General features: G+C 43.1%; 1 protein-coding gene across 1 annotated transcript in view; it reads right to left on the reverse strand.

The window, feature by feature from the left end:
- Positions 1-346: 346 nt before the first annotated feature.
- Positions 347-12886, reverse strand: part of Ccdc125 (coiled-coil domain containing 125) — a 31823-nt gene continuing 19283 nt past the window's right edge. Inside the window, exons 6-11 of the mRNA XM_013015825.1 lie at positions 11665-11747; positions 9499-9614; positions 7055-7162; positions 3948-4122; positions 1071-1201; positions 347-873 (exon numbers count right to left, since the gene is read on the reverse strand). Coding sequence (XP_012871279.1) covers positions 568-873; positions 1071-1201; positions 3948-4122; positions 7055-7162; positions 9499-9614; positions 11665-11747 — 919 coding nt within the window. The 3' untranslated portion in view covers positions 347-567. The remainder of the gene's footprint in view (positions 874-1070; positions 1202-3947; positions 4123-7054; positions 7163-9498; positions 9615-11664; positions 11748-12886) is intronic.

Genomic DNA, 12886 nt, shown 5'->3' on the forward strand with positions numbered 1-12886 from the left:
TGACCATAAGGCCTGGCACTGTCCCTTAGCTTTTTTGCGCAAGGCTGGCTCTCTACCACTTAACTTACAGTTCCACTTCCAGCTCTTTGGTGGTTACTTGGAAATCAATCATGGACTTACCTGCCCAGGCTGACTTCAAACCCCAATCTTCAAATCTCAGCTTCCTGAGTAGCTAGGATTATAGATGTGAGCCATTGGTGCTCAGCTATTTAATTACTTTTATAAATAAATAACCTTTGGTTTTCCCTCAAAATAATTTTTGACTGTAAGATGTTGGCGCATATACTGGAAACTTGAGTAATTTATAAGTAAAATGACAACATACAACACATTTCCTGTAGAAAATTCAGAAATGTTTTGATTCTTTAATCTGAATCTCAAAATTTAAGCATACCAAAATATATATAACTTTTCAAGATGAGGTAACATTTGCATAATCCTTTTCCAAAAGGATCTTTTTGTGGTGCTGTGGCCTACAAAGTAGGAAGTGCTCTACAGGAGAGCCACATCAGCTCCAAGGACTCCAAGTGCTAGCCAATCTCATTTCAAACTTCACCTGGTTCATCTTCAAAATAGGAGACTTGATGGCAAAGAACTGGACCTTTTAAGAGTTCTTGAGTGGTTTAGAGCTGTTTGAGGTTGCTGGATAGAACAGATACAGCCGGCAGAATTAAAACTGGAATCTGAATGTACAGAATCACGTACAACAGAAAATTCAGAAGTTTTATGCCAGAGGTTTTTGAATACAAAATTCTCTTTGATAAGTGTTTTTTCTTTATTCTCTTTTGTGGCAATGTCTTTCTCTTCCAGTGCCCGAGCAAGCATGTAGCTAACTTTTCTTTGATGAGCCAGAGCTTCTTCTTTATCATTCAACTGCATGCACAGAAATAGAAAACGTACCTGCTACTTTCAATAAGCCATGGAATATACTGAGAAAGAAGTATTAACATATCTTTATATTACATGAATTCATATTTATATAAAACAATATATATAGCAAGTGTAGCTTTGAGTTAGGAGGGAATAAAAACTAGTTTACACTTTTAGTAAAAAGAAAGCAAAGTACTAACCAAGTCTATTAGCATCTTAAAGACGTCTTGAGAATTGTCCAGGTCTTCAACCCTCTTACAACTGTTTTCTGAAGGAAGCATGCCCAACAGTTTCTGCCCTAAGGTCTTCTTGCCTCTCTGTGGCAAGCCTCCTGTGTGCATGGAAATGCAGCAGAGACAAAACAAAAACAAAACATTCATTACCCAGGCATCAGTGGCTCATCCCATAATCCTAGCTGCTCAGGAAGCTGAGATTAAGGATCATGGTTCAAAGCCAGCCAAGGCAGGAAAGCCTGTGAGATTCTGATCACCAATTAACCACCAAGAAAAAGCTAGAAATTGAGCTGTGGCTCAAATGGTAGAATGCTAGCCTTGGCAAAATAAAAGCACAAGGATAGTGCCCAGATCCTAAGTTCAAGCTCCAGGACTGGCACACATATACCACACACACACACACACACACACACACACACAGAAAAAATTAATTGATGGACATCCAGCAAACGAGGTATTTGTAAACCAAGGCTGATGGATTCCTAATTCAGCCTAGAGGTCCTCTTCAGAGGCCACAGGGACTGGTGAATCAGGCAGCATGAGCAGGGGGAGAGGGATGGAAAAGCAAGTATAGAGACGCTTTGGGACACCCAGTGAAGGACGCTGCTCACAGCTGCTCCTCAGAACCAGCAGAAGGGGTGAAGGAGAGAGCAGTCTATGTCACGAGGCCTTCACAATCTTCAGGGGCTGCAGAAATCCAGATTTGTGTGCGAACACTCCCGATTTTAAATGGAGGCCACTAATCTCCATTATTGATAAATATTGTGCAGATCGCCTGCAGGCTACAGAGCCCTGAGTCTGTTCCAATATGCTTTAGAGCCAGAAAGGCCTGTCCAAAGTCCTCCTGTTATTTGTACTTATCTGCAAGTGTTAGAGGCATTCATTCTCTAAGCTTCAATTTTTGACTTCTAAAATGAGAATAGAGCTTGGTGCTGGTGGCTCATGCCTATAATCCTAGCTACTGAGGAGGCTGAGATCTGAGGATCACAGTTCAAAGCCAGTCCCGGGCCATAAAGTCCATGAGACTCTTATCTCCACCAGAAAACTGGAAGTGGCGCTGTGGCTCAAGTGGTAGAGCACTGGCCTTGAGCTAAAGAACTCAAGGACAGTGCCCAAACCCAGATTTCAAGCCCCATGACTGACCTAAATAAATAAATAATAAATGAGAATAATATTACCTACTTCTCATTAAATTATTACCTACTTGCCATTAAATTATATATTCCAGGGCTCAAGGCCAGTATGTATAGTTATTGTTTAGTTCTACAGAATTTCTGCTTGGGAAGATAAAAGGTTTTGGAGCTGGATGATAGTGATGGTTGAAAAGCTTATGCAAATTAATTTAATACCACTCAAAAACAGTTCAAATGAAGCTGGGCACAAGTGGCTCCCACCTGCAATCCTAGCTACTCAAGAAGCTAAAATCCAAAGGATCTTGGTTCTCAAGGTCAGGTTGGGAAGAAAAGTCCCTGAGACTCCATCTCCTAAAATCCAAAGGATCTTGGTTCTCAAGGTCAGGTTGGGAAGAAAAGTCCCTGAGACTCCATCTCCAATTAACTAACAAAATGCCAGGCTAGAGATATGGCTCAATGGAAAACTGCCAGTCTAGCAAGTGTGAGTCTCTGATTTCAAATCCTAACACAAGATTTACAAAAATATACAAAAAGAAAAGAAAAATCAAACCCTGGTACCCAAAAAAGTAAAAGGATAAACTTTTTGGATATTTTATCATCATAAAGTGGGAGATGGAGAAGTTCCCTATCTAATATCTAACAGTGGTTTTCCCTCCGTAAACACATCTGTCAACTCGAAACTCATGCAGATCTTTACAATGTCATGCTTAAAAGAGAAATACTATTTAAATTGTCAACAAATTTAAGAACATAAAAAAATAGCATGGTTATAAAAGACCAACTCGCCAACTATCGGTATAATGGGAAGACTACAACCTGAAGTATATACACTAATTTCTATCCATAAAACAATGTGATTCGTGGAAGAATGTGCAAAGTAGCTGGGTATGATGATGCAGCATACCAGTAATCCCAGCATGGAGAGCCAGGAGCAAGTGGACTGAAAGAGGTCAGCCTGGACTACCTCAACAAAACAGAGGAAAAAAAAAAAAAGAAAGAAAATAAGTTACTGACTTTGGAATATACAAAGGAAATTTTGAGAATGTCTGGGACAGTGGACAAATGAGCTTATACAAAACAGAGACTATCCTCCTTTCTTCCCCATCCTGACAGACCACAATGCCTAGGCTCAGACTGCTCTGTTGTGTGTGTACGCGCATACACAGTCCTGGAGCTTGAACTCAGGTACTGGGCACTCTCGTTTAGTTCTTTGTACAAGGATAGCAGTTTACCACTTAAGCAACAGCTCCACTTCTGGATTTTTGTGATTAATTGGAGATAAGAGTCTCCCAGATTTTCTTGCCCAGGCTGGCTTCAAATTGAGATCCTCAAAACTCAGCCTCCTGAGTAACTAGGAGTATAGTCTTTTTTTGTTGTTGTTGTTGGTCATGGGGCTTGAACTCTGGGCCTGGGCGCTGTCCCTCAGCTCTTCAGCTCAAGGCGAGCGCTCTACCATTTGAGCTACAGCGCCACTTCCAGTTTTCTGCTCAGGCTGGCTTCAAGCTGCGATCCTCAGATCTTAGACTTCTGAGTAACTAGAATTATACATGTGAACCACTGGTGCCCAGACCAGTTGCTAAATTTTTAAGTAAATCACAACTACATATTACACTGCAATTTTATACCCATATATAAGCTTAACAATGCTTCCATAACTTTGATTATAACCAACTAAAATGATATGATTATTGCCATTATGTTTAATAGTTACCATCTTCTCTCACGCGCTTCCAGTTTATCCCTTTGGTTGATTTTTTACACATTTTATCCATTTGTGTCCATCTCAGTGCCTGGTCATTTTTCCTCATTAACTGTTCCTCAAATGCAATTCTGAATGCATCTGCCATTATGTAAGCCTCTTCTTTACTTTTCTGCAGAAGTTCCAACTGGTTTTGAAAAGAAGTTTGAACAGTGTCAGAGGTTAAGTCAGAACAGTTCTTGCCTGAGTGCTGAATCAAATCACGTATGCAGCCTACCCGCCTAGTGCTGATGGCTCCTGTGTTTGATCTGTAGCGCTGCTTAAACTAAGAATTTGTCATAGCAGCTCACTCTAATCTGCACCACCAGTAGTTTCTCTCACTGTGCTGGTCAGTTGGCTGCTACTTCAACTGCTGAAGTTCACTACACACCTAGACCTAGATCTTGTATGTGTGTCCCACCCAAATTCCAGAGGAAGGCCAGCTAGAAAGAATGGCAGATACCAAGGGCTGCATTTCAATTCAGCCCTGGGCTACTGCAGGACAACTTTCCAGGACGGAGGCTGCTGGTGACTGGTGGGTCATCTTGTGCTTTGCTGGGCCTCCCTCCTTGATTCTCTGCTTTCTTCCCTCTCTTTTCCCTTTATAGGGTCACAAGATACAGCGCAGCCTCTCACATGCTTGCAATTAGAGTCCTATGCCCTCTGGTGCCCAGCACAGGCAGTTTTTAAAAATTTACTTTATTGTTATTTTAGAGGTGATATACAGAATTTACATACATCAGGTAATAAGTACATTTCCTTTCATCCAATGTCATCCGTTCCCTCATTCTCTCCCATTCCCTTTCTCCCATCTCTACCCATGAATTGCATAGTTCACTTTCATCAGTGTCTGGTGTGCTCCACTGCTGCACCTTTTCACCCAATTTCCTCAGATCCTGTTCCCTGCCCCCACCTTCCCACAGCTGTGCACATAAATACACCGTAAAGAATACAGGTAAAGAATACAGAGTCATCAGAAAAAGAAAAAACAAATTGAGAAAAAAAGCCCTTTGTTTCCATATCATTGGAGCTTGTTTGAGTATGTATATTATTTTATATACATATGAAGAGGCACTTGGATATTGCACCTTTGTGATTCTCTCCTATCTTCTTTTGTCTCACTATATGTAAGTAGAATCCTGTGTAATTTGTCATATCCCGATGCAGTTTAGATCTAACTTCTGCAGGAGAACATGTACCATTTGTGTCTCAGACCTTGGCTTCCTTCACTTAGCATGATTTGTTCTAGTTCCATCCAGCTTAGACATTTCTTAACAGATGACTAACGCTTACCAGTGGCTTACCAAAGTAGTCTAAAGGTCTTAAACGCCATAGTTTCAAAAAGGGAAAATATTGGTAGAGTATTACCAAACCAGTATTTTGGTTTAAAAGTATACCATATTTATAACTAAAGTCTAATTATAAAGTAGCTAGCTATCAACCAATGAAATGCTGGTGAATTCATCATTGCACTGTGCACAAGGTGTCTTTTTCCTCTGTGCTCACAGCAGCCCTCTCTTTAACACCTGAGAAACGGAGTCATCCTGCTAATGTACTGCTGTTCAAATACTCCTGCTTATCTCCCCATCGAGTTTTAATCTTTTTTTTTTTTTTGGGTCCGGTCGTGGGGCCTGAACTCTGGGCCTGGGCGCTGTCCCTCAGCTCTTCAGCTCAAGGCTAGCACTCTACCACTTGAGCCACAGCGCCACTTCTGGCTTTTTTTCTTTTTGCTTATGTGGTGCTGAGGAATCGAACCCAGGACCTCATGCATGCAAGGCAAGCGCTCTACCACTGAGCCACCTTCCCAGCCCCTAATCATTATTTTAATTTATGATATTAGGCTTTCCCTCTATTATATAGTAAATTTTGAGCTGCATATAGATAAGAAAATATAAATTTAAGAAACGGTAATTATGGGGCTGGGAATGTGGCTTAGTGGTTGAGTGTTTACCTAGCATGCATGAAGCCCTGGGTTCAATTCCTTAGTGCCATATAAACAGAAAAAGCTGGAAGTGGCTGGGACTCAAGTGGTAGGGTGCTAGCCTTGAGCAAAAGAAGCTCAGGGACAATGTGCAGATGCAGAGTTCAAGCCCCAGTACTGGCAAAAAATAAAAAGAGGGAGAAAACAAGGGAAGGGATGACATTGTCCAAAAAGAAATGTACTATTTAACTGACTTATATAACTATAACCCCTTGTACAACACCTTAATCACCTTTATAATAACAATTAATTTTTTTTTTTTTTTTTTTTGTTGGTTGTGGGGCTTGAACTCTGGGCCTGGGCACTGTCCCTCAGCTCTTCAGCTCAAGGCGAGCGCTCTACCACTTGAGCTACAGCGCCACTTCCGGTTTTCTGGTGGTTTATTGGAGATAGGAGTCTCACGGTCTCTCCTGCCCGGGCTGGCTTTGAACCTCGATCCTCAGATCTCAGCCTCCTGAGTAGCTAGGATTACAGGCTTGAGCCACCAGCGCCCGGCAATAACAATTAATTTTTAAAGTTTAAAATAAAATGAAAAAGAAATAATAACTATAGAAGGTTTTGAGATCTAGGGCTAGGAAGATGGCTCAGTGGTAGAGCACTTGCCTTGCATGCCTGAGGCCCTGGGTTTGATTCCTCAGCACCACATAAGCAAAAAGAAAAGAGCCAGAAGTGGTGCTGGGGCTCAAGTGGTAGAGCGCTAGCCTTGAGCTGAAGAGCTGAGGGACAGCGCCCAGGCCCAGAGTTCAGGCCCCATGACCGGACCCCCCCCAAAAAAGAAGGTTTTGAGATCAAGCCATAATACCAGGCAAAGAACAGGAAAAGGAGAAGAAGGAAGAAGGGGAGGAAAGAGGAAGAGGGGAAGGGGAAAAGAAGGGAAGAGAAAGGTAAAGATAGTAACAGGAGGTTAACAACAAACTTAGGCAAGCATTAAATATGCCAAGGACTATTGTATTTTGGGAATGTAATTTATAAGTTAATGCTATCACATAAATCTGAGTCAATTACTACTAGGATAAAAATCACTACAGATACTTGCATTTATTCTATTAATAAGGAAACAGAACCAAAATGTCTACTGTCATAATAATGTGATAGGTACCTCATGTTTGAGCTGAAGAACCAGTTTCCGAGTGGACGCTGCCATTTTGGCACAAGAACAGGGACTGCCTCCAGGGCCACCACATAGGCAGGCTCCAAGGACCGCGAGCTGGAACCCAAAAGCATGCCTTGCCATCACGAAGTGTCACAGCGCCTTAGCTGCCCACCAACACAGGCACCCACGCAGCCACGCACACCAGCACTCAAGCACCTGACCCAAAGAAACTAAAGCAGAGAAGAAAAATGAAGGCCAGGATTTCAGGATCCAAGTAACTATGAGTGAGAAAGAATGTCATTACTTGTAACAAGATCAAGAAATTCACGCCTTGAGTTCAAATGTCTGTACTGCCAAAAATAAAAACAATCTGTAATCATACACTGTATTCTTAAATATTTTTTGGCTGATCCACTCTTCTGGAATCACCAGAACTTGACTATGGATCACAATGAAGAAAATTCTATCCCTCCCAATTGTGCACTGTGTCTCACTTTAGCACCGAGGCCCAAGTTACTTGTTTTGGATGTATGTGTGCCAGTCCTGGAGCTTGAACTCAGGACCTGGGTTCAGTCCCTGAATATTTTCTTCTCAAAGCTACCATTCTACCATTTGAGTCACAGCTTCAACTTTTTTGGTAATTAATTGGAGATAACAATCTCACAGATTTTCCTGCTTGGGCTGGCTTTGAACCATGATCCTTAGAGCTTAGATTCCTGAGTAGCTGGAATTACAGGTGTGAGCCACCTGCACTTGGCTTATTTTAGACTTTAAAAAAATACTTTATTTTAAGCATAATTTAATGGTATTTTCCCTTTATTTTATTAATTTTATGTTTATGTGATACCAAGGAATCCGAACCCAGGACCTCATGCATGCTAGGCAAGCACTCTAGCACTAAGCCACATTCCCTGTCCCTATTTCAGACTTAGAGAAGAAGAACCCACTGTGTCCTTCAATGTAAAAGTCATCTCAGAAACGTCTCACATCAAAGGTAATTTTGAAGCATAGTTAACTTTTGGCTGATCTGAGTGTACACAAGGCCATATGGCAGATAAATATTTCCCCTTTTTATGTCCCAGCTCCTAATAATCACTCTTTCTGAAGTTGCCAAAAAAAGGAAGATCTGGGAAATGTCACAAAAAGTTACCCACTTCGCAGTGCTCCATTGTCTCATTTGGAAAATTATGCTTTCTGTCGATCCATGTGAACCACTTAGAACATCTGGCGAGTGATAAGGACTTTGTCAGTGTGTAACTATTATTGAAAGCAACTATTATTGCCTCTCTTTTTTTTTGTGCCAGTACTGAGGTTTGAACTTAAGGTCTCTCACTCTCACTTGGATTTCTTTCTAACAGCTGGAACTCTACCACTTGAGCCATGCTTCAAGCCAGGCATTTTGGAGATGGATCTCATGAGTTTTTCCTGCCCAGCCTAGCCTTGAACTACTTATCTCAGCCTCCTGAGTAGCTAGGATTGTAGGCATGAGTCTCCAGCACCAGGCTTGCTGCTTCTCTGAAGATGTACAGTGAATGACAGGCTATACTTGTTTTCTATGAATCCCAGGATGCTTTTATACATCATTGGCAAGCTCCCGTATTGTAGGCCACTAATACTACAGCAGATCTTTCTTCTGAACGTGGCTCAATCATAACTTGCCTTATGACCTTGGGATGCCCTGGGTTTAATCCCCAGGACCACTGGAAAAAAAAAAAAAAAAGGTAAGCCAGGCACTGGTGGCTTATGCCTGTAATCATAGCTACTCAGGAGGCTGAGAAGTGAGGATCATAGTTCAAGGCCAGCCCAGTCAAGAAAGCCCGTATGACTCTTATCTCGAATAAACAAGCAGAAAACTGGAAGTGGTGCTGTGGCTCAAGTTGTAGAGAGCTCACCTTGAGCTGAAGAGCTGAGGGACAGCGCCCAGGCCCAGAGTTCAAGCCCCATAACCAACAACAGCAACAAAAAAGCAGCAGCAGGAGGAAGAGGAGGAGGAGGAGGAGGAGGAGGAGGAAGGGGAGGAGGATGAGCAGGAGGAGGAGGAAGAGGAGGAGGAGGAGGAGGAAAGACAAATAGACAGTAACAAATTATCAGCCATAGCAGGCCAGCACTAACTTTGCAGGTGTCAGAGGCCACCGTGAGCTTTAGATAGAATAAGGAGTGCCAGTCCTGTGAGGTTGGATTCTCCAAGCCAAGAGTGACATCTACTCACACCGCTTCTGCTGCAACCACGACGGGAGGAAACTATGGGAGGAAGCAGCTGGATAGACCGTGATGCCAAGAATGGCAGGCCTGCGGGTCCTGGAGCAGCCAGGCAGAAAGGCTGAGCTGGGCAAGGCCCTGGGTCCCTCTCACCCTAGTCAGATCACTATGTAGGGTGTGCTAGGACAGGGGAGAGGAAAGGAGTAGAAATGCCCCCTCCCCTGCCCTTGCCGTTCACACATGGCACCTACCTCAAGCCCTGATACCTCCGTAAAGCCACTCTTGTCCTGGCACAGGCTTTCCTGAGATACCTTCTGCTCTTTGATATCAAGCATGGCGAGGGCTTCCAAGTAGTGCTGGTTCAACACTAGGCAGGGCCACACACACATGTTAGTTCTGAGGCCTCGCTTGGCCCTCCTGTAATGCAGTTCTACCAACACTGTTTCCTCCACAATTCCCACACATGGGGCTTCAGCTGCAACACCGATCTGGTAGAATACCCACAGTCGTGGGAGACAGCAGGCCTTAAATGCTAGACTTTTCACATGAGGCTCTCAAACCACATGTTAGAACAGAAAGGGGATGGGGAGGTAGCTCAGTGGAAGACTGCTACCTAGCGGACAGGAGGTCCTGTGTTTGATCCCCAGCAACACAAGGCAAAGTGGTAAGGAAAAAAGAAAAAGGCTGTGATTCTGGAAGCTTCTATCCTGACCTAATTTACCACAGGTGACAATCCTGTGGGCTCAATGGCCTGGGCTCAGATACCATCTGCGTGAGGCATTCACACAGCTCAGTGACGCATAAAATACAAGGCCTGATTTGGAACTTGTTTGTCCTCTTCAAGCCACTGCTTAGTCTCTGCCAAAATGTAGGATTGGCATCTTCTCTTAAAAATTTGGGATGTTGGGCTGGGAAGGTGGCTCAGTGGTAGAGCACTTGCCTTGCATGCATGAGGCCCTGGGTTCGATTCCTCAGCACCACAGAAGCAAAAAGAAAAAAAGCCGGAAGTGGCGCTGTGGCTCAAGTGGTAGAGTGCTAGCCTTGAGCTGAAGAGCTGAGGGACAGCACCCAGGCCCAGAGTTCAGGCCCCATGACCGGAACCCCCCCCCAAAAAAAGGGATGTCACTACCAAGTATTAGGTGTTTTGTGTGCCAGTACTGGGGCTTAAACTTAGGGCCATGTGCAGTTTTTGTTTGTTTGTTGTTTGTGGTTGTGGGGCTTGAACTCAGGGCCTAGGTGCTGCCCTTCAGCTGTTTTTGCTCATGGCTAGCACTTTGAGCCACAGCACCACTTCCAGTTTTTGGTGGTTAATTGGACCTAAAAGTCTCATAGACTTTGCTGCCTGGCCTAGCTTGGAATCTTGATCTCAGATCTCAGCCTCTCGAATAGCTAAGGCTACAGGCATGAGCCACTAGCACCCCAGCTGGTCTTGTGCTCTTAACTGACTTTTTCACTGAAGGTTGGGACTCTATCCTTTGAGTCAAACCCTCATTTCTGGATTGTTGTTGGTTAACTGGAGATAAGAGTCTCTTGGATTTATTTGCCAAGGCCGGCTTTTGAACCTAGATTCTCAGATCTCAGTCTCCTAAGTAGCTAGGATTACAGGCATGATCCACTAGCACTTAACTACCAAAGATCTTACTATCTTTTCACCAGTATTTATTATAAGGAGATTCATTACATAAGGGACATATGAGAGATTACACAAACACACTATTTCTAATTTCTATTCCTCATGTGTGCTGATCTACTCCTGAGCTTACTATGAAATTAAATTAAAAGCAGGGAACAGACGGAACCTGCTTAATATATATGAGCTGTTTACTCTGGGCTGCTAGAAATGTCTTGAAACTAGAGATGGTAGTTGAGTATGTTGCCCATGTCCCTTGAACTATTCACTTTTAACTGTGTTGTTTAGATTTCATTTTGATCCTTTTTTGTGTGGCAGTATTGGGTATTGAACTAGGGGCCAAGTGCTTCCAGGGCAGGCACTCTACCACGTGAGCCATATCGCCTGTCACTGTCTCCATGGGTTATTTTTGAGGTCAGCTCTCACTTTCTGCAGGGGACGAGTCTGGGCTTTGATTCTCTGATTTGGGGAGAGGAGTGACAGGTGCTCATCACACCTGAGGAGCAGGAGTGCCCACCACTGCGCCCAGCCATTGGCGGAGACAGAATCTCCAATTTCTTTTTATCCATGTGGGCCTTGAACTCAATCTCTAGCCTCTCCCTCCCTAGGATTACAGTCTTGAGCCACCACTCCCTGCTTGCTTTGATACATTTTATAGGTTTAAAAACGGTTCTGATTCATTTATTCCCCTTATTATCCTCAAAATACATCACTTCAAAACATTAGCATTTTGTGTCTCTTGGTGTGTTCTTAACATAGGATACTTAAAATACCACTCTTTTCCTACCTGCGTTTTCTGACTTGAGCATTTTAATTTCTTCTGTTTTCAGCTTCAAATCTTCTTTGAGGATGGCATTGTCACAGTTTAGTCTGGGGAAATAACATGCTTTGAATAACTAAAACATTAGAAGTTCTTCTGTACTTTTAAATTTAAAAAATACTTATGAGAATCCTTGGTGATATTTGTGTGCTATTCTACGGGTTGACCTCAGGTCATTTTTTTTAGATGGTCTTGATATTAAGTCCTCTTAAGTTTAAAATGAAATGTAAATCTCAGATATTCCTTTCCCACTTAACAATAAACTAGGATGTGAAATAGTTTTGCTGAGATGGGCTTTTCACAGAAAATTCTGTTCTCTCCTTTTTTTTTTGTATGAGTCCTGGGGCTTGAACTCAGGGCCTGGGCTCTGTCCTTGAGCTTTTGTGCTCAAGGCTACCACTCTACCAATTGAGGCACAGCTCCTTTTCTGGCTTTGTGGTGGCTAATTAATCTCATGAGCTTTCCTGTCTAGGCTGGCTTTGAACCCAGAGTCTCAGACCTTAGCCTCCTGAATAGGAAAGAATAGATGTGAATCATTGGTACTGGCTCTCTCCTTTTTTAAAAAAAATTCATATCTTTTGGAGTTGGAGATCAAGTCCAAGGCATAGTCACACTATACAAATGCCCGCAAACGAACTACATCTCCAGCCCCAACACTGGGTTTTGATGGATGGATGGATGGATGGATGGCTGGGATTGATAGACATATGTGTATGTGTATGTGTGACATAGGTCCTTGTTTGCTTTCCAGCTCTGTCCTCTGGGAAGACCTTCTAGCCCTCAGATTTTGGCTCCATTAAAAGAAACCAGGGCTCCATGAGTAAATGTCTAATATTATAGACATACTGTCCCAGAATACCTGCCTGTACCAGAAAGCAAGAAGGTGCTCCAAGGCCAATAGGGAAATGTCAGAATACCACTGGAGCCATGTAGAAGGGGCTCCATAAGTGAGAAATTTTAGGCATCAAAGAAATTATGAAAGCCAAGTGTGATGTCATCTGAACTACTCAGGAGGCTAAGATCTGAGGATTGCAGTTCAAAGCCAGCCTAGGCAGGAAAATCTGTGAGACTCATTCTCCAATAAATTACTAAAAAGCTAGAAGTAGAGCTGTGGCTCAAGTGGTAGAGCACTAGCCTTGAGCAAAAGAAGTTTAGGGACAGCACCCAGGGCCTGAGTTCAAGCCCCAGG

This window comes from Dipodomys ordii, unplaced genomic scaffold, assembly GCF_000151885.1.
Source record: "Dipodomys ordii isolate 6190 unplaced genomic scaffold, Dord_2.0 Scaffold28, whole genome shotgun sequence".
NCBI classification, from domain to species: domain Eukaryota; kingdom Metazoa; phylum Chordata; class Mammalia; order Rodentia; family Heteromyidae; genus Dipodomys; species Dipodomys ordii.